Raw genomic sequence first — 20429 nt, forward strand, 5'->3', positions numbered from 1 at the left:
GGTTAATTATTGTTCCAGTAAAGTGGATTAATCAGTAAATAGTAAATAACGCAAGAGGGAGAGACGAATAACCCTTAACCCTGTGACATCTAACAGGGAACACTGATCTGTTGAGTTTACAAGAACTGACCAGGAAGAGGCTCTTGGTGGGTCCGTTGTGCTGAGAAAGGTTCCTGATCATCTTCATCACCAGACCATCCTTCAGCTTCACAGCACGCTTCATCAGCATCTTCAGACCATTACCTACGGCAACAGGGAGGAAAGGAGGCGACGAGGTGAAGCTCCTTCAACATCATGGGGTGGGATAAAATATCCTTGTCCTTTCTTTGGAGCTCATACCTTCACAGATGACCTGGGCATTGTTCTTGTTAGCTGCCAGGTTGATGCAGAGTGAGAGCAGCTCGACGTCCAGCTTATCCTCCCCACAGTCAAACACCATCTTCATCAGCTGTCAATCACAAGTTAACTGTTTAATTCATCAGTGAGAGTCAAGCCGAACTAATCAATAATACACATAATCGATTACATTATCACTTAAAGTTCGTCGTGCTAGAACAACAGGCCTTTATTTATCATCGTGTCAGTGTGTTTATGTAATCTGCTGGAAGCTATAAATACTTCTTAACTGAACTCAAACAAACCGCTTGATGACAAAATGTGACGAGCAACAATTACACCGCGTCATCTTGCTCAACCACATCTGCTCTTTTCTTAAGCCAGCTAAAAAATAAGCCTTAAGCCAAACGCTATGTGTGTATGTTTGTGTGCCTGGTTGTAATTTGTCATGTTGAATAAATTGTCTTTTAAAAATAGAGCATCCCTGCAAATCACCTCTTCTACTCGTGCTAAAGCGAGTCATCAGGGTTTGAGCTCTGGAGCGTAAAGTAGGAAAAGAAATGTAAAATGATTTTTTAAATGTTGGAAACAGAGTAAGAGGGTTACAGATAAGGGGAAGGCGTCATTCCCTAACCTCCCAAACACCCACCTCCACCTCCCTCAGTCAGTCCGTCCGTCTCTCCTGCACTGATTTAACATTAAACAGGAAAAGCTTTGAGCTGAGGGGAGGGGGGGCAGTGGCAGAGGTGCACTGCTTCCCTGTGAGGAGTCAGGAATCAGAGAGAGAGAGAGAGAGAGAGGGTGAGAAAGACTGGGCTGGGCCTGGGTTAGGTATCACATACCAGGGGCCCCGGACCCCAAATCAGCCCCGTCTAGACTCTCTGGCACCTGCCTCTGCTTATTTACCACAGACTGCCACCGGAGGCCCAGTCAGGGCCGCAGCGCCACGCTGCAGTCCGACCAACGCAGCCACCTCCGCCCCCCCCCACCTCCACCTCTGTTCCTCTCCTTCCTCACTCCTGACATCCCCGCCCTCCTTCGCCCCCCCTCCAGCACCAAACGGTGACCCCATTAAAGCTGGAGAAGGGGAAAGGCGCAGGTCAGTCAGTAGCCTGGGAAAGTGATAAAAGAGAGGGGTCTTAAAAGTACGAAGTGGGTGAGAGAGGATAGAAAAGGTGGGAAACGGGGTGAAGCACTTTGTTAAGGATGTATTTTTACAAACAGGACAGATGGAGGGACATGTAAGTGGGACAGAAGCGGATTTGGACTGTGACATTCGGGAAAATGAGGATGGATAAAGCAACACAATGAAAATGACTCACTGAGACTATGTCCAAACTAAGATGGCTAAAGTTTAAGTGCGAAAGTGACACTCATCCACAGTGTTTTCAGGTCGTTTTATTCTCAGCAACAGGAAAACAGTTAAATGTCTTCGTCTTAGTCAAAAAAACATTTAACTGTTTATCACAGCAAGCGGAACAGACGATCTCTGCCGGTTCAACCTCTTCTCTGTCCCTGTTGGGCTTCATCATCATCTCTCATATTCTTTAATACAGAAAAACTTACAATTTAGTTTTCCGGTTGTTGTGACACTGAACAAGGAGAAAGGAATTACCCGGCCTGTTGACTGAATGAACGATGACTCCTATTGTGCCATCTCATGATCACCTCACTGTCTGATAAAAGTCTACATTAATACACACCTGTATTGTGCGATCAGCTACATATTGGCATTTATAATGAGGCAGAGCTGTTGTCAGATCAGGCGCCCAAATTTCCTCAGCATAACTCCCCCACCTCAGCCACCAAGCAAACTCTGTACGAGGGCTGGCCAGGTTAACGAGTTATTATCGCGTTAAAGCATTAATTAATTAACACAGACAATTATTTTATCCCACGTTAATGCAGTTTTTTAAATAATAATTATTAATATATTTTGAAAGTCGCTGGTTCAGAATACACATACAGTCAAACCATGGGGAATACTGCTGGTAAAAAGCACCTTATTTGTTTAAAGAATTCATTATTAAATTTATTGCATAACAACGCGATTAAATTTTTCTAATCGTTGCCCAGCACTAAAAATTTAAAAACATATTTTTACTTTTCAGTTACATCTTCTCTCTCTACGTTACAATCTGGTGCCAGATACTGTATGATATTCTGGGAGGAGAATATCGAATACTTTTAATTTCAATTAATTTATTTTTGCTATAAATAGTCTAGTCTCCTCCTCATGTGATTGTAAATTCCCAATTTCCCACAAATATTACTGAGGACATGACCTTTGTGTTCTCAGTCGTAGCTCCAGTCACAAAGTGTCTTCTTCATTTTTACTGTCACATAGGCTCTGACCGAAAAGCTTTGCGTTTCCTCAATAAGAGTAAAAAGCAAGATCAGCGTCCCCCCCCCCACTCTGGAAACCTTTTGTTTGGAAAATTCATTGTTTTTGTTATTAAAAAAATTAAGACTTTATGTGGACAGAAGACCAAAACTGAGGGAAAGGATCACATCAAGCTAAGTGTGAGCAAGAGATGGATGGAAGACATTGGAGGAATGCAGGTAGAAGAGGGTAGTGAGGGGGGAGCCAGCCTCGGGGCGGGGTCGGAGGTCACATCCTGGCCATGCTGCTAGCCAGCATCCTTTCTACCAAGGGGGACCCTGCTGCTGACGTGACCTTCTGAACAAACAGCCGACTCTCCCGGCCACATCTGGCTGGCATTTACACCCAATCTCAACAAACAAACACAACGCACATTTAGCTAATCGCCAATGATGAGAGGAGCGACTGACCGGGTCAACTCAATCAGGAGGGAGCGTAACTCAACGAAAATGTTATGATCGAAAGTTGAAAGAAAATCAGCCCGAGGGGGTTTGAACTTCAGTGGTAAACTTCATTTTCACGACTCCATTTCACTTTGGACAAACACATCTTTACTGATGTCTCAATTTAGTAATGACAATTAAGAGGCTAAAATGTGAAGACAACACAGAAAAGGATGAAACGGCGTTAAGAAATCATTTCAGGACTCGGTGGAAACAGAGTTGTCATCACAGCGAGAGCGAAGACTGAGCAGCAGTCCTTTGGTGGTTTTTAGTTCCAGATGTGGCGTGCATCCCTCCCTCTCGCTCCGTTTCTCATGCATTAATTGCAGGGTGCCGTTAGCTGCCGATGCTAATGTGTGTGTCTTGGTCTGCTGGCGGCGTACATTAGCCAGTCTTACCTGCGGTATGCAGTCTGTGTCGGCAAACATGGACTTGAATCTGTCGTCCATGCTGATGTGGTACAGAATGCACATGCTGAGCTGTCTCTGGTCCTCGTCAGCTGCAACATAAACACAGGAGGAGGAGGAAAGTCAATGGATGAATGACTGGTTGTGCCGTAACGCTCCGCGGGATGCCAATGACCACATCTAGGAGAGCTGTGTGTTTTTTGAAAATATTAATGGGCTGAATGGACTTTTTAACAGCGATTCCTGTTGGAGGTCAAACAGCATTCAGTGCAGATTCAGCACCAAGACGACTGCAGTTTCTCAGTTTGTCGTCTCTCACAGCAGCTAACCAGAGGAAAAACAATATTTTAAAGAATAAATGTGGAACAGGCTACAGCAGCAGGCTACTGGCTGGAAAAGGCAATCTGTACATGCCGCTTAAAAAAGACACAGTTCTCTCAAATTACACAAAAAATATATTTTCTAACTTATTTTATTTGTCCAGGTGTTGAGATATCCCGATTTCTGCATCCACCCCAAAACAATGTGCAAATAAATACACATACTCACTAGTGCACTAAATGTGGATTATTCCACAGCTGAAAATAGTCCAACAAATTTAGTATTTCCTCCTGTTTGAGTAATGTTTGCAAAAAAAAACAAAAAAACACAGTGAACAGCTGCTTTGGGAAATTAATGAGCATTGTTTTAAATACTGAAACTGTATGTTTTTTAAAGATTTTTGTCTTCAGTAAGAAGCAATGAGCTTGAAGCTGAGATCCAGGAAGTGTGAATGTATTGCCAGGTGGACTAAGGTGTTGTTGTTTGGGTTGACAATAAGATACATAGAGAATAATACAGTGATATCATTTAAAGAACTTCTCTCTGTGCAGAAACAGCGACCCAGTTAGTAGCTGCGGATAATCCGCAGACCTCACCGTCACATAGGAAATGTTTCTTCGGTAGAAATCATTTCCAATGAAAACTGTGGACAGTGAAGTCTGTGGATTATCCAGAGTAGCTGGGAGACTGTTTGTGGAAAAAGACATTCATGTTGAATAATAAAAAAAAGCTGTATTAATAATTTTTTGGCTACTTGGAGGCAGCAGAAAAACTGAAACTATGGCAGAATTAGCAAACACAGAGCAACATGATCATCCCATTGGAGTCATGTTTGAGTCCACCTGATGAATATTCACTCTCCTTTTAGCTCTTAATTTTTAAATTTCATCTCAGCAAACTCCTATTTGACTCTTTAGCTGCTAAATGCTCCACTATGATCACCAGCATGGCTCTAACTGTGTCTGTCTCCTGTTTTCTGCTGGGCAGGAAGTGTACAGTCAGTTTATGAGAGCTTGTTTGATGAAAAGTGGGGTCTGGTGGTAATTCTCTGTGTTTGTCACTATGAGCAACATCTTTTACATTAAACCTATTCAACTGATCCATTATTCACATTAACATGTTTTAAATTATGTGAGCTCTACAAACTAAAGTCCATCCACCTCTGTTGTGTTGTGTTGTAGCCCAAGATCTAATGGTTATATCAAAATGCTTTCTGCATGGACAGACGCTGCTAAAGGTCCATCAGAAAGTGTTTCTTTTTTTGTAATTTGGGTGAAGTGACCCTTCGATATTTGCGCAGTAAAATGAGTACGTTCCCTGTCACTACAGTTCTGTGAGCTTATGAAGACTCAGCAACAGCATGAAGGAGATAAAGACAGAATGGAGTGAGTGTTAGACTGTCAGTGAGACCAGGACCTTTATGAGTTTGACCTCTGACCAGAGCTGGGGGGCTGGAGGCCCGGAGGAGGAGCCAGTCAGAGAGAATTAATAGAGTTCAGAGCAGAGTTTGACCCGGGAACTTTTCATTAAGAGAAGTGTTAAGAGAGAGGCTCTTCACTGGACCAGAACCACTGACAGACCTCCTGTAACGCCCACCAGCCTCCAAAGCCCCAACCAGGTCCAGTTAAAAACAGGTCCCAGCCGTGTACGGTCACTGGCCGTACATGGAGCCTTATCGCTCGAGTATTAGATCCAGATGTGCTCAGTGAACCCCTAGAATCACAGGAGGGAGAGAGGGCCGAGGAGAGACGGCTTCTAGCTTTAATTGGGAAAACAGAAGGAAGCATCAATTTTACTGCCTTTAATAAGTTAAAGCTACGCTGCTCGCTGCTCTGGCCCTTCCAGCGCAGCCAGCGATTGGCCAGAACATGTGCTTCTCATTAGCGATCCTTTACCTCCACCAATACCTTAAAATGCACATGAAAACATCCCCACACACGCAATAAGCTCCTTCAGACTCGGTGAATTCCCTCACTTTGCTGGTAGGAACATGGAGGATCCTTTATGGGTGAAGAGAGATGCCATTAAATGTTCAAAACACTGGTGGGGTTGGGGCTAGAGAGAGAGAGAGAGAGAAAAAAAAAGGTGAGGGGGAGCTGTTAAAATTAACAAGACTGTTCATGGGCAGTTAGTGGGAGAGCTAAACTCCAATTACACCCCAGCCTGATTTAAAACCGCCTAACCTTCGTAAAATTACACTTGTACGCATTAAGAGGCGTCTGGGCTCGGTTTGCGGACAGCGCCGCTCCAGTGTTATTGCATTTTCTGGGTTTGGTCTTCGGAGACATCACACACCACATAACAGGGTCAAATGCTCTTAAAGGAGCTCCCCACCCCCGCTCAAGTCTCCTAATTTGTTTATGCAACGTAGTGACACTAAACACGCTGCACCACAGAACGCTATGGCGGCTGCAACTAATGATTGTGATTCATTCATCTGTGGATTTTTAATTTATTTATTAATAGATAGATACTCAGTTTACAAAAAAAAATCCAAACGTTTGAGAAGCTGAAACAGTTAAAGAATGTTTGGTATTTAGCTTGATAAATAAAATTAATTAATGAATTTATTGAATATACGATTATCAAAATTGTTGTTGATACATTTTCTGTCCATTGACTTATCGAATAACTAATTGTTTTAACTCTAGCTGACACAAACAGTTATAGTCTACTAATCAGCCAATCCTTTGTGACTAAATTAGAATCAGAAATACTTTATTGATTCCAGAGGGGAAATCATTGTGTTACAGTTGCTCATCATGGCATTTATGAAATAAAAATAATAAAAAGTTGGTAAGTAGAAAATATTAAAATGAAAATATACAAAACAATATAAATTTAAAAATATAAATAGGAGTATAGAAATATGTACAGTAGTCTACAGTGTGACTTAAGGCTTAATAAACAAAGTAATAATAATATTGAGTACAAATAACATTGAGAGACGGAATGAATTAATATCCTTAAAAATTGCAGTATCGGGACAAAATAAACCAGATTATTGTACATTAGTTTAGTCTATAAGAGTGAAAACTGACAACGGTCCCAGGATAAATCTGATAAGGTCCAAAGATGATTAAAGACATCCAGAAATATTTTGGTCACGTTTGTTGTTCTTGAAACACGGGTTCAACTGCTCACAACTTACATCCACACTAAAGGACCAGAATTATTCCAAAGCAAACGTGGACACAGACAGCAGACGTGGTTCTGTTATTACTACAGTTTGCGCAAACACCGCTTACGGTCCATGAGTCCACGGTGTCATAAAGAAGATTTGAGTTTTGTTAGTACGCTTTCCTGGGTGTCATCATACGCGTCACATGGACTTCAGCAAGACGTCTGCATGGACTCATGGAAGTGGGAACTACTCTATAAAATGTCAAGAAATTACTACAGTTTAAAAACAGGGAAAAGCAGCAAAAATCTTACTGTAACCAGACAATGTTTGGCATTTTTGCTTGATAACTGACTGATGGACTGATTCTCAAAATTGCGCAAAAGTTCTTTTGATCAACGAACTGACAAAATCTTTCTGCACCAGCTGTAAAACAGAAAAGGAATCTTCTCCTTTCTGGTGAGTTCAGGTGGTGGTGGGATGGATCAAGAGGGAGGTGATGATGACAAGTGGAGGCTCCCTCTCCACTTTCATCTTATCACCAGGGGTCATGACCTCCGGTCAGGTCTGGACGGAGAGAGAGTGGAGGCTGACAGACCCGCCACTTTCGCGGTCTTTTCTCTTTAGAGATAAGACCGAGTGCTCATGCAGAGTGTGTCAGCTGGAGAGAGGACAGTCGGCAGCGAAGGCAGATGATTAATGACACATCGGCTCACATGCAGAGCGAATTACACACACGCGCCAACACACAAATACAGGCAAACTCAACAGTGTCAAAACTGTGAGCAGGCGTAATATTTCAGTGTTAAGTTATATTATGTGTGTGCTTGGCTTCCTGAATGAGCAACCCCCACCCTCAACTTCCCCAAAAACAGCCCTCCCTAAATCTCTGAAGACCTCTCCGGCCTGCTCCTACAAAAACAACATTTGTGCAGAGGCTCTGGCATGTTATTCTAACAAATATATTATATTAATTATGCGCCGTTACCTGAGCCTCCCCTTGAGAGGCTTCAAAAGGTCTGTCAAAGATGCTTCTGACCGTGTCACACGCCCCATGGATGGGACAACGCACCAATCGCACTCTCTGGAGCTTTCAGGTCACTGCTCTAATGGTCACCAGAGGCGGCTCGAGGCCTGGGTGCTGTGTAAAAGCTACACCTGCACATACGCCTCAATAATAACAAATTAGAGGCTCCGCCGCCGTCAAGGAGGATGGGTGGTTTCAGTGAAATAATGGCTCTCCTGATACAGAGGCAAATCCATACAGAACAACCCCAGTCATAAACACACAGATGACCCAGAATAAACACATCCACAGGAACAAACAAAATAATCACAAACAGTCAGGAACACAGCGCAGTCTGATTGATTACCGAGCAGCGAGGAGAGCTTGGGAATGAGTCCTGCCTGGACCATCTGGCTGCGCAGCGACGTGTCGAAGGAGAGGTTGAGCAGGAGGCGTAAGGTGGTGCTCAGCAGCTCCTCGTGCTCGCGGGGAACCAGCCGAGCCAGCTTCTCCACGGCGAATGTTTCAGCCTGCAGACAGAGGACAGAACAAGTGAAACGTAATCTTCCAGCCTAATTCAAAAGCACACAAACGTCTGTAATAATAATAAAAAATCCAGCTCTAAAATGCTGACAGCTACACTACAGTATGCTATGTGGTCCACTACATTTGAGTTGTTAATTTTTCACAAAACAACGTAATGTTGCTTATTTAATATTTCTGTTTTTGGCGGCCTTTAAAGAACACCATTTCCCAAACGCCGAGGCCATCATAGACAAAGAGAACCAGTTGGACAGACTGATGCCAGTCGAGTGTTGAGGTATGAGAACAGACCAAGATGTAAATGCTTCTCAGACAGCTAAAATGTTTGAAGAGATGTTGAAAAAGCTAGACAGTCCTACCATCCTGCAACACCCCTGCATATGAATTTTGCCATGACTATATGCACAAATATGAATTATAACACTTATCTCTGAGAGAACATGCAGTAAACACATCTGCATTAAACACTAAAAGCTTGCCTTTTCCTTTTCATTAAGCCTGGTTTCCAGTTTGGAAATGATTCACATGACCTACAGGCAGGTGGAGGTGTTGAGCTTATGACACCAAACACAGCTCAGAGTCGAACTTAAGACCGCAGACTTTGGGATCAGTGATGTTTTAAAAAATGTGTGGACTCCCTCCACATGCCGTCACTGTCACTGTGACACAGCAGTGCCAGTCAGCCCGGTGCTGCGTGTTGACATGTCTGTTTAACTCTCCCGTGGTCCTCGCCACAGCCGGCTATCACGGTGACGCAACCTGCACCCAGTTAAAACCACACTCACTGCTACTGTGTGCGAAACCAGCTCCAGTCGCACCATCACAAACCAGACCTCGAGCAGCATAATCAACTGCAGCCTGTGTCAATTACCACTGACATGCCCCTTCCATTAGTGACAGCAGCAGGAAAAAACCTTATCAGACTGAGATGTAGTCTTATCTGATCAGGAGAAAGTCACAAAATGTTTGCTGAGTAAATCAAACCTGATGATATACAGTTGTGTATCATTAAGCGATTAGTCTTTTTTGAATCAATTAAACATCCAAGTCCCTAAATGGAGCCCCTTCTCCCCTGTGTAAACTGATATACTCAACCGAGTCCAAGTGTTGAAACCACTATTTTCCTGCTGGACACATGCTTGAGTGGGTCTGAACCCCCTGAAGGGTTCTTTAATCTGAATCAAAGATACACTGAAGGGGGGGAACAAGGAGATAAAACCAGTTCCTAACAGGGTCTGGCTTTGATAAAGGCCCACAAACGGAGTGAGATTGGAACCAGGTGGGGCTGGATTAGGGAAAGTCAGAGCGGCGAGGTTCCTGTATGAGCGCTGTGGGACACGTGACCAAAAGTGGACCTTCTCAGCATGTATTAAATAGAAATTTGATAAGCGTGGTTTCATCTGGCGTCTCTACAGAGCTGAAATGACCTCGGGAGTGTTTTACAGAACAAATAAAGAATGATTGTTTCCTCTTAACTCTGACCGAGTTTAAATGTCACAAAACAATGATGTTAATTAGAGAAGCACAGACTGTTATGTGATTAAATATACTTGTAGAAACAACGATTTAAAAACTCACAGACGTCATGAATTTCAAACAATGAACAGTGAACTGAACTGCTCCAACAGGCAGATCATTAATTAAACCAAGTTCAATCCAAAATGTGTTCAGATCCAAGAGTAGTTTTACTTACAAAACTTCATTGTATGATTATTTTCCTTAACAAATCCCTGATTAATGTTGTTTGTTATATAAGAGGAACATGAGCAGAATCTCTGTTGGTCCGAACTGTGTAATAATTAGGCAGTTTAAAATCCACAAGGGTCAAAAACTATATCTACCGGGGGGGGGGTCAGCGTCAAATCATCCGTGGCGGCGGCCAACATTCAAAACTTTCCTCTATTGTTCGTAGGGCTGGGTGATACGGCCAAAAATGTTATCACGATAAAAACATTTCAATCATTCGATATCGATAATTATCACGATAAATGTCAAATCTTTATTTCTTTTAAGTTTAAAGGCTGATTTTTGCAAATATTTTTGACAGAAAAATTAAGTGCTACTTTGTTTGTGATTCAAATTAATTAAACCAAATATTTATTGACGATATATTGAACAATTATATTGTTATAGAGGAAAATTATATTGCGATAATTATCGTTTAATTGTTTCGCTCCGAGTTTAGATGCAAAGAAAAGGAGCGGAGGAAAGAGAAGTCAGAAATGTTTTCACTGAAAAATAACTAACTCCCTTTTACTCCCTCCTCCTCTCACCATGTCATTCTTGTTCTCCAGGAAGATGGAGAGCTTCTTGAGGAAGGACACCACCACCAGCAGCAGCTCCTCGTCTTCCCGGTCCAGGATCTTCACCAGCATGTGGACGATGTTTTTGTTCCTCATCTTCAGCTCTGTGCGGGTGTCTTCAGCCAGGTTCAGCAGCAGACACAGAGCAACTGTTTGGTCAAATACATCAAGAGACAGCAGGATCATCGTGGGAAACACAAAGTATTGCTGTTTCCATTCAGCTGTAACTCACTCATTTATTTTTATATCAGTTGTGATTAAATTGTGTTATTTGTGCTTCTTGGAGCTGCAGCAAACAAGGATTTTCATTATCAATTAACCGGTCAAAAAATTCTTTGTGTATAAAAGAACAGAGTCAAACATTCTTCAAATGTCTTATTATGTCTGACCAACAACCCAAACTTTTGATTTAAGACACAGAGAAGCAGCCAATCCTCACACTGCAGAAGCTGGAAACAGACACGCTTCTACTGCTTAACACTAAATTAAGAAAATCAAATTGTTGTTGATTCATTTATTGGCAATAACTTTTTCATGTCAGCATTTCTGTTGCAGTCCCGTCTGTTCGATCTTGTGTGCTTAACTGTTTGGTGCTGCATAACTAAATGCTTATACAGTCAGAAAAGCCGCGTTCCACACTGTATATTCTTCATTGCAGAGATTTATTTCTTCTGAATGAAAATGCACATCTTCCTACACTCAGTTGCACAGATATAGTCGGAGACACATCTTTAAGCAGTTTGTACTTCTCTTTATGTACAGTAGCATAGTAGTTTAAATGAATAGATTTGTAAATGTGTTAATTGTATTTTATTTCTTTACATTTTTATCCTACCTCATGGGTGTTTTGTAAATGTGAACTTTATGGAAACTGCTGCTACTGCAATTTCCCTTCTGTGATGAATAAAGTACCTTCTTACCTTAAACTTCCCCAAAATGCAGCCAAACACATCTGATTACTCTGGAAAGCTTTGGGGATCTCCTCTCAAATTCTACATAAACTTCGATTATCGCCCAAACGGCTGGAGTCAGCGAGTATTCTGGTGTTTGCTCATAGCACCTTGTTCAACAGCGCTCTGAGAGCACGCCAAATTCAATTACATCTGGAGTAAACTGCCCCCTTAGTCTTACAAACTGACTACACTGACCCTCACAACTTGAAAACTTTAATAAGAAACGCTCTTCTGATTAGAAACAGACAGCGCATGTAGTTTCATATTTTACTATTTCAACAGGTCTGGCCAACAGCTGCTTGTTTACACATCCAACATGTCCGTTCATGTGGAGACGTGTTTGTGTCACCTGATGAATGTAAGTCCAATATTCACCGGCTCCTGGGGGAAATACCGGGCTCTTTAGCTGCTAAATTGCTCCACTATGTTCACCAGCTGATAATTCTCTGCTGGTTTACCACTACCAGCCACACCTTTCACACCGTTTTCATGTTGTCATTTGATTTTATTATACAAATATTAATTTTAGCCACTTTAAAGTAAATCATCATTTAATTTAGTTATATTCAAAAGTAAATTGCACAAGTCAGAGAGCATGTAAGAATGGTGGAACAGATTATCTTGAGCAGCTGCAGCAGTTGAAAAGTGATGCAGCCATACCTGGTGGACACTGCAGGTAAGATGAGTTTGACCAGTACCTCTGAGAAGCTGCTCCTGCTTGGTCCGAAGGCTCTGGTACTTTCTGAAAGACTTCTCATGTTCTTTCTTCAGATTTTGGTTCTCAGAGGATTCTTCATGTGAAAATCAGTCAAAGAACTCAAATTTACACACAAAAATACATTAAACAACGTCCATTTCTACTGTGCCATGAGAGCTGTCACTAAGTATTATGAGCTCAGTCTCAGTAACAAACAGTTAAGATGCTTTCCATACAAACATCCATTTTATTTAGTAAAAAACTGGCTTTAAGACTGAAGAAGTTTTCAGTTGGATGGCTCTAAAGAAAGGATATAGGCTTTCTTCTTCTTCTGCAGTTCGTCTTGCCAGAGGTCACACCTCTTCAGCTCATGCTCAATGATGTTCATACACAGGGCCCCAATCTTGAAATGTGTGACCAGGCCATGGAACTGGGAGAAACTAGGATGAGAAAATTAAGAGGGAGAGAGAGAGAGACAAAAAAGACTTCCATTTATCCAAAAGTGTATTTCCAAAACTGAAAATCCACTTTTCTTTGGATTGGGGATTCCAGCTGGGAGCTGTCATTAAAATGACCCAATCCGTCACCCCCGAAGTAGTTCACAAAGTAAACTGTCAAAGTCAAAACATATTCAGTCAAACAGTTCGTCTTGGTCCGACTTATAATCAGCCCAACTTGAACCGTTTCACAATCCAAACAGCATAACACGGAGATGGACACGAGCCAAGAGTGACGATCAGTTTTCAGACGTACACGTCCTCTCGCAGCCTAAATCAGCCCTGACAGACGTTTATGTATTATTCTAGCGAGGGCTAATTTTGTGTTTCCTAACCCCCAGTTGGAGAGTGAAACTTCAGTACTAGGTATGCTGCCAAAGGTAGACGACTACTGTAAGAAAGGGGGAGAGCAGTGAAAAGAGGAGAGAGCAGAGGCAACTGACTGTAATGGTCAATGATGTTAAATATAAAAATTTAGAAATACTGCACACAAAAAGACAACTATATGGCTGGCTAAATGTTTTTTTGGGGTTGTGCCTCAAATACATAAGATTAAAGAAGTTTGTACTGGGTCTGTTTTTCCTGGTTGGGGCTCCTCAGTTCCAAAGATGGGGAATCTTAATACTTCACTATGCGTTTGTGTTTGTAAACCCCATCTAACACCGTCGGGATTAACTGGAATGCAAACTGCGAGCAAAGCCTCAGATTAACGTCTGTGGATTTGAAATGACAGGTTCAACTATAAGTTACGTTCCACTCTCCACATACTTTTGGCCGTGTAGTGTCTACTGCTAGGTGTGTCCATACTGATTCATTACATGAAAATGTAACTTCCGTAAAACTTTGGCCCGTCCTTTTATTTGCTAAAATCACTGAATTGATTTTTGGGACAGGCGTCCATATGGGACAGGACTTTAATTCCTTTCTGAAACTACTATGGAAACAGTTTATTTATGACTTTTATAAAAACCAGACCAGGAGTTTAATGGAGACCTGTGTTTATTTGTCAAATTCATTGAAGTTTTACGGTAGATATGTCAGAAAAATGAATTTTGATTTCCTCAAAAATGCCTTAAAATATATAACGTCAGTCAATTTAACAAATTAAATCATGGATGTAGTCTAAACAAACCGTGGACACAGCACATGTCTACAAACATGGACGTGTTCACACGTTTGTAAGTGCGCACAGTCCAAGCAAGCAAACATTTTGGGCTGGGTGTAGACGTATCCTAGCAGGCATGTGCAGATGACAAAAAATTACATCATGCACACCCTTGCAGCCATGCAGAAGTGGTAAATATAAACTCTACACTGGAATCCTCAAAATGTATCCACATTGCATTTGGTACCAACGACACAAATATTGGAATAGCAGAGTATGATATCAAACTAGAGATCAAAACTGTAAAGAAACAAAAGCAAGGGCTCCCCAAAAACACCCGATTTAAAACCATGACAGTGAAACTTTGGAACGAAGAGACCAAATCAGATGCAGATGTTTATGACCCTCTGCACATGTTTGATGTGAAGCTGCTGCTGGTTTACCTGGAGAAGCAGAAGAAGACATAGGTGATGGTTGTCGCCAGGTCCACGCTCTGCTTCCAGTCCTCCCTCAAAACTCTGGCCAGGGCTCCAAGGGCCGTCTCTGCCCACAGACAGACATTCAAACACAAATGAACAAAGACACATATAATGGAGATAAAATATACAAAGAAGAAGTGTCAGACAAAAAGGAGACAAGGCAGGAGCAAAGATAAGAAAGAAAAACTAACGGCAAAGTGTCTGTGTGTGGATTTCAATCAGAGAGCAGTGCAGCTGGACGTTAATTTAAAGAAGCGTGGGGGAATGCGAGGAGGTTGGAGCCTCCTGGGGATTTTGAGCTATAGGTGCTTCTCAACATAAAGACGTGCGTCCCAATGGTTCATCTCTGCTTTCCACGCCGACCCCAGGTCTCTCGGTTCACACGAACACTCTGCTCTTATCAACATCGGACCGGTTGATGCGGTGCGGCAGACGGAGTGAGCTGCCGACTCATTATGACAGATACAAATGAAGCTGTGCCATCTCAGCAGGGCTGCAGACGATGATGGCTCCGTGCTGTTGTGGAAGAAACAGCCCAGTTGTCACGGAAGGGAGCAGAACTGAAGCAGAGCTGTGTTTTCTTTAAAAAGGGGAGCAGAGCGGACGACAAAAGCAAACTGATTCTGCACTCAAGCAGTTCTGATCAGTCCAAAAAAACCTTTTTCGTCCAAATACAGCTTTAGTTTGAGAATGGGAAACATAAGTTGAAGTTTGCGATCCACTTTGCCGGGAAATAGATTATTTTCCAAAAATGAATTCATTCTTAATAATTGAGCATGGAATTTCACCCTTGACCTTTCCAGAGCTGTCAGACACATCAAGGTCTTCCTCTGCAGAGTTTGCTCTGTTGTCATATACACAGTAATTGGATGGCCAGCAAAAGATCAAGGAGGCCATTCACATAAACAGGGGTTACCATCTTCCCTCCATAAACCACCACCTGGGCAAAATCCCTGCTGCCATGAGATGCTGTCAAAGGCTCCAAAAAAGCTGGTAAGTACACTTAACCTAATTCTGGAAGGGCAAGTCTGTAGAATAAATATCTCCCTACATGAGCTCCACTAATGTGCACAGACTTCTACAGTACGTTTACAGATATAGTAAAAATAAAAATGGGCATCGACAGTGGACACGTGATTCTGTTTATACTACATCTGCATAAACTTTCGTGTTCACATGTTTGTCGCCGTGTAAGGTGCACTTGACATGGGCAGATTAACCTTTCCGTGGCCACTAGGATGTAAAAACTAAACTGTGCTTAACTAATGGTTCATTCATTACTAACTACCAATGTGAATGAAGGTATTGACCCTGAAACTGTCAAGATGGAGTAGGACTGGGTCTTGTTTTGTTTTCATACCTGAGCTTTGGTACAGAAACTGAAACATACATGTTGCCTAATGTTTACCCATTTAGGAGCATTACCTTAAAAAAACTTTTGTTTTTGCCCCCATTTATCATGACCTGAACTCAACGAGCTAAGACTTTCTCTATGTACACAATAGGCCTATTTTTCTATTTATCTGTCAAAATCTGTGTTAGTGAGCACTTCTCCTTTGCAGAGATAATCCATCCACCTCACAGGTGTGGCATATCAAGATGCTGATCAGACAGCATGGGGATTGCACAGGTGTGCCTTAGGCTGGCCACAATAAAAGGCCTTCAGCTGGCCACAATAAAAGGCCAATCAAAAATATGCAGTTTCACTGTATTGGGGGTATCCGGGGGGTCCAGAAACCAGTCAGTATCTGCTGTGACCACCATTTGCCTCATGCAGTGCAACACATCTCCTTCACATAGAGTTGATCAGGTTGGTGATTGTGGCCTGTGGAGTGTTGGTCCACTCCTCTTCAACAGCTGTGCGAAGTTGCAGTCAGGTCGACACCCCGATGAGGACGACGAGCATGCAGATGAGCTTCCCTGAGACGGTTCCTGACCGTTTGTGCAGAAAGTCTTTGGTTATGCAAACCGATTGATGCAGCATCTGTCCGGGTGGCTGGTCTTAGACGATCTTGGAGGTGGAGGTCCTGGGCTGGTTACACATGGTCTGCGGTTCTGAGGCCGGTAGCATGTACTGCCAAATTCTCTGAAACGCCTTTGGAGACAGCTTATGGTAGAGAAATAAACATTCAATTCACGGGCAACAGCTCTGGTGGACGACATCTCGGCAAAGCTGAGGTGGTGATGGCGCAATGGATAAGACCCCTGCTTTTGGTGTGAAAGACCCGGGTTCAATCCCCCACTGTGACCCATCCACCAATGTGTGCCTGAGCAAGACACTTAACCCCTGGTTGCTCCAGAGGCGTGCGACCTCTGACATATATAGCAATTGTAAGTCGCTTTGGATAAAAGCGTCAGCTAAATGGAAAATGGCTTCCCCAAAAGGAGAAGTGCTCACTAACACAGATTTTGACCGATTTGTGAACAATGTTTGAGAGAAATAGGCCTTTTGTATACATAGAGAAAGTCTTACATCTTTAAGTACAGCTCATGATGAATGGGGGCAAAAACAAAAGTGTTCATAATTTGTTCAGTGTAGATCGATCGATCTACATATTGGCGGTACAAGAACAGGCACTCAGTACAAGATCAATAGAGGCTGGGGTCTACCACACCAGGCAGGACCCCTGGTACAGACTGTGCAAGGAGGCCCCTGAGACCGTACAGCACATAACAGCAGGGTGTAAGATGCAGGCAGGAAGTGCATAAATTGAACGCCATTACCAGGTAGCTGCCATAGTGACCAGGAACATCTGCCATGAGTATGGGCTGGAAGTCCCAAGGTCAAAATGGAAGACACCTCCTAAGGTAGTTGAGAATGACCGAGCTAAGATCCTGTGGGACTTCAAGGTCCTGACTGACAAACTGGTGATGGCTAACAAACCAGACATCGTGTTGATCGACAAAAAGCAGAAGAAGGCTGCAGTGATAGATGTGGCGATACCAAGAGACAGCAACATCAAGAAGGAGGAACACGAGAAGCTTGAGAAATACCAAGGGCTGAAAGAGGAGCTAGAAAAGATGTGGAGAGTAAGAGCAACAGTGGTGCCAGTGATGATCGGAGCACTGGGGGCTGTGACCCCCAAACTGGGAGAGTGGAGATATATATGTTTTTTAAGCTATAGAAATAAAGTTTCTCTTAAAACTGTTAAAACAGCTATTCATATGCTACTTTTATGTTTAAAAAAAACCTTTGTTAAGATGAGCATACCTGGATAGTTTTACCTTTGCTTTTGAACCTGCATCTTTCTATGATTTGGAAAAAGTCATATCTTTATCAATATTACTATAGATCATCAACAAATTGGTGTTGGTTGTAAGCATGTTGCTGGTGTTCCTGCATTTCCGCATTAACAGAAAGAACTGAGCTGAAAATATGTGAAGTCTCACTCAAGGGCAAATCTTGCTCTGAAATCTCGTGAGAGGCGAGTTGTTGCAGGAAGACGACAGTGGAAAGAGGGAGAGGCGTTTGTTGTGTACGCAGAGGGGCAGCTAGCAAGACTTTATTTCCGACACAACAAAGTCCTCTCTCCAACTCTGACTCATGTTTCGACGTCTTCCTGCAAAAACTCGCCTCTCACGAGATTTCAGAGAGAGCTGTCCTTGAGCGAGACTTCAGTTTCCTGTTAAAAACAAAGGGGGTCACCGAGAGACCCTCGTAGGGATCCTTTCCATGATGTTGTCACACACCTGGTTTAACAGTCTGAGCCTGTCGGCGGCAAAAAGAAGCACTTTTTGTGGACGCCATTTTGACGGGCGCAATTACCCCAGAGGAATATGCTGCAGCGGGTTCACAGCTGCCGTACCTACTAGTCATTTCAATCCCAAAATATGAGAAAATAGAGACCAGGTTTAAAAATACTGAAATGACACTTTTACAGAGGAAGGTACCGTTCTGTATGAGTTCCTCCAGGTTGTCCGGGTTACGAGCCAGCTGGAAGATGAGTGTGGCTCCTCTGATCTTCTCCTGGATGTCCTCATACAGCAGCTCCACGTACTCGTCGATGCTGTTGATGCTCGCCTCCTCGTCCAGCTGAAGGGAAATAAAACAGCTGAACGTGCTGAGCTCAGCCTCAGCCCTACACATGTACCATCCTCTATCAGTTCCTACCTCCACTCCTGCGTAAGGTGTGAAGTCTCGAGGTGAGATGCGTTTCTTGTCCTGGTTGTCTGTGAAAGGCAATATTCAGCGTTACCTGTATGAGAATCCGTTTAACTATAAGCACATCAGTGTTGGTTGTAAAGTAGTCACGATAAACTCTTTAATACCGTTTGATTGTTTGCGCTTTTGCAAATAGAAAAGCAGCTGCTCCACCTCGCGGAGTTTAGACGGGTGAATCAGCCGACATTCCTCCACCACTTTCCGAGCCAAAGAGGACGTGTCGGTGTGGGCGTTCAAGCTTTTCAGGCGAATACTGAGCACATAGACAAACCAAATTACAGAGCTGCAGTGATTGCCTGATCTTCTGTCAACTACTAAATGAATCTGCAATTATTTTGATAGTGGATTAATTGGTTTGAGTCATTTTCTAAGAAACAAAAAGTCAAACGTTCTCCGATTCCAGCTTCTTAAATAAGAATATCTCCTGTTTTCTTTGCTCCTCTGTGACAGTAAACTGAATTTCTTTGGGTTGTGGACAGAACAAGACATTTGATGACGTCACCTTGAGCTTTGGGAAACACTGATAAACATTTTCACCCATTTTCTGACATTTTATAGACCAAACAACTAATCAATTAACACTGAAAATAATCATTAGTTGCAGGAGGATGAGGACCTGGTTTTCAGATGCAAGTTTCACAATGAAATCACGATACAGAAATAATACAAACTCAGAATGACAGCACATTATGAATCCTGAATTCAGTGAGGGCGTATACTACTCACATTTTCTGACACTCTTTGCGTTCTCCAACCATCGGGTCCCCCAGCTCTCCCAGGATAGTTGCCTCCACTTCATACTGAACGACAAGGGCTTTCTCAGTCGGGTGGACGTCAAGGGTACAGCCCTTCACTCTCCTGTGGGAGACAAAGAAAGGACGCGCCTTTACCTCTACACTTGGACAACGTAGAGGCAGTGACTGAGAAGAGGAAGAGAGGGAAGCTGAAGGTCATACCAGGAAAGCCCTTGATTCTAATTTATTGTATTTTGTTCTCTATTTTTGCTCTTTGTATTACATTCTCCTGTTCTGCTGTGCCAGTTTGAATTTCCCTAATGGGGGGGGGGGGGGGGGGATCAATAAAGGAACATCTTATCTTCCTAAATGCTCATTCTTGTTTGATTAAGTTTGCCTAATTGAGATAACATATTTTCAACACTTTTGTAAGTATTGTAAAAATATAAAAAATATAAAATAAATGAATATTGCTATCAGGATAGGCCAATTCAATAAGTCAAGATTTAGAACAGGTCTCAAATCTTTTTATGTTAAGTTGATTGAATGAAGTGTGAATGTATTTAGTATTTTAGTACATGTACGGTTTCATTTCATTTGAATTAGTTGTAATGTAGAATAGATTCAGTAATGTAATAATTGTTGATCATCAGGATTTGGAAAAAGGCCCAGGTAGTGCTTATTTACTGCAACATTCATTGTAATACATTTAATTAATCTAATTTTCAGCGTTTTGCTCCAAATGTAAAGCACCTTGAGCTGCATTTTGTGTATGAAAAGTGCAACTCAAATAAACTTATTACTGTGTATGTTGACATGTGTTTTATGACTGCTTCTCCTCTGAATGACTGAAATAACTGTAATGTTTGTTAATAACGTTGACTTTTGGACCGTTGGATTGGACACAAGCAGCGTTGTGAAGGTGTCACTTTGGGCTTT

General features: G+C 42.4%; 1 protein-coding gene across 2 annotated transcripts in view; it reads right to left on the reverse strand.

Annotated features, from left to right (window-relative positions):
* Window positions 1-20429, reverse strand: part of kifap3a (kinesin-associated protein 3a) — a 41833-nt gene that overhangs the window by 17889 nt on the left and 3515 nt on the right. For both annotated transcript variants that reach the window (XM_038714975.1, XM_038714976.1), the window contains exons 3-14: window positions 19483-19614; window positions 18864-19009; window positions 18706-18764; window positions 18486-18627; window positions 14559-14658; window positions 12829-12953; window positions 12515-12613; window positions 10834-11012; window positions 8385-8547; window positions 3561-3661; window positions 340-448; window positions 131-243 (exon numbers count right to left, since the gene is read on the reverse strand). In XM_038714975.1, coding sequence (XP_038570903.1) covers window positions 131-243; window positions 340-448; window positions 3561-3661; window positions 8385-8547; window positions 10834-11012; window positions 12515-12613; window positions 12829-12953; window positions 14559-14658; window positions 18486-18627; window positions 18706-18764; window positions 18864-19009; window positions 19483-19614 — 1468 coding nt within the window. The remainder of the gene's footprint in view (window positions 1-130; window positions 244-339; window positions 449-3560; window positions 3662-8384; window positions 8548-10833; window positions 11013-12514; window positions 12614-12828; window positions 12954-14558; window positions 14659-18485; window positions 18628-18705; window positions 18765-18863; window positions 19010-19482; window positions 19615-20429) is intronic.

The sequence above is a fragment of the Micropterus salmoides genome, unplaced genomic scaffold, assembly GCF_014851395.1.
Source record: "Micropterus salmoides isolate LMB-PRFRI ecotype aquatic unplaced genomic scaffold, ASM1485139v1 Ms_hic_scaffold_13, whole genome shotgun sequence".
Taxonomy (NCBI): domain Eukaryota; kingdom Metazoa; phylum Chordata; class Actinopteri; order Centrarchiformes; family Centrarchidae; genus Micropterus; species Micropterus salmoides.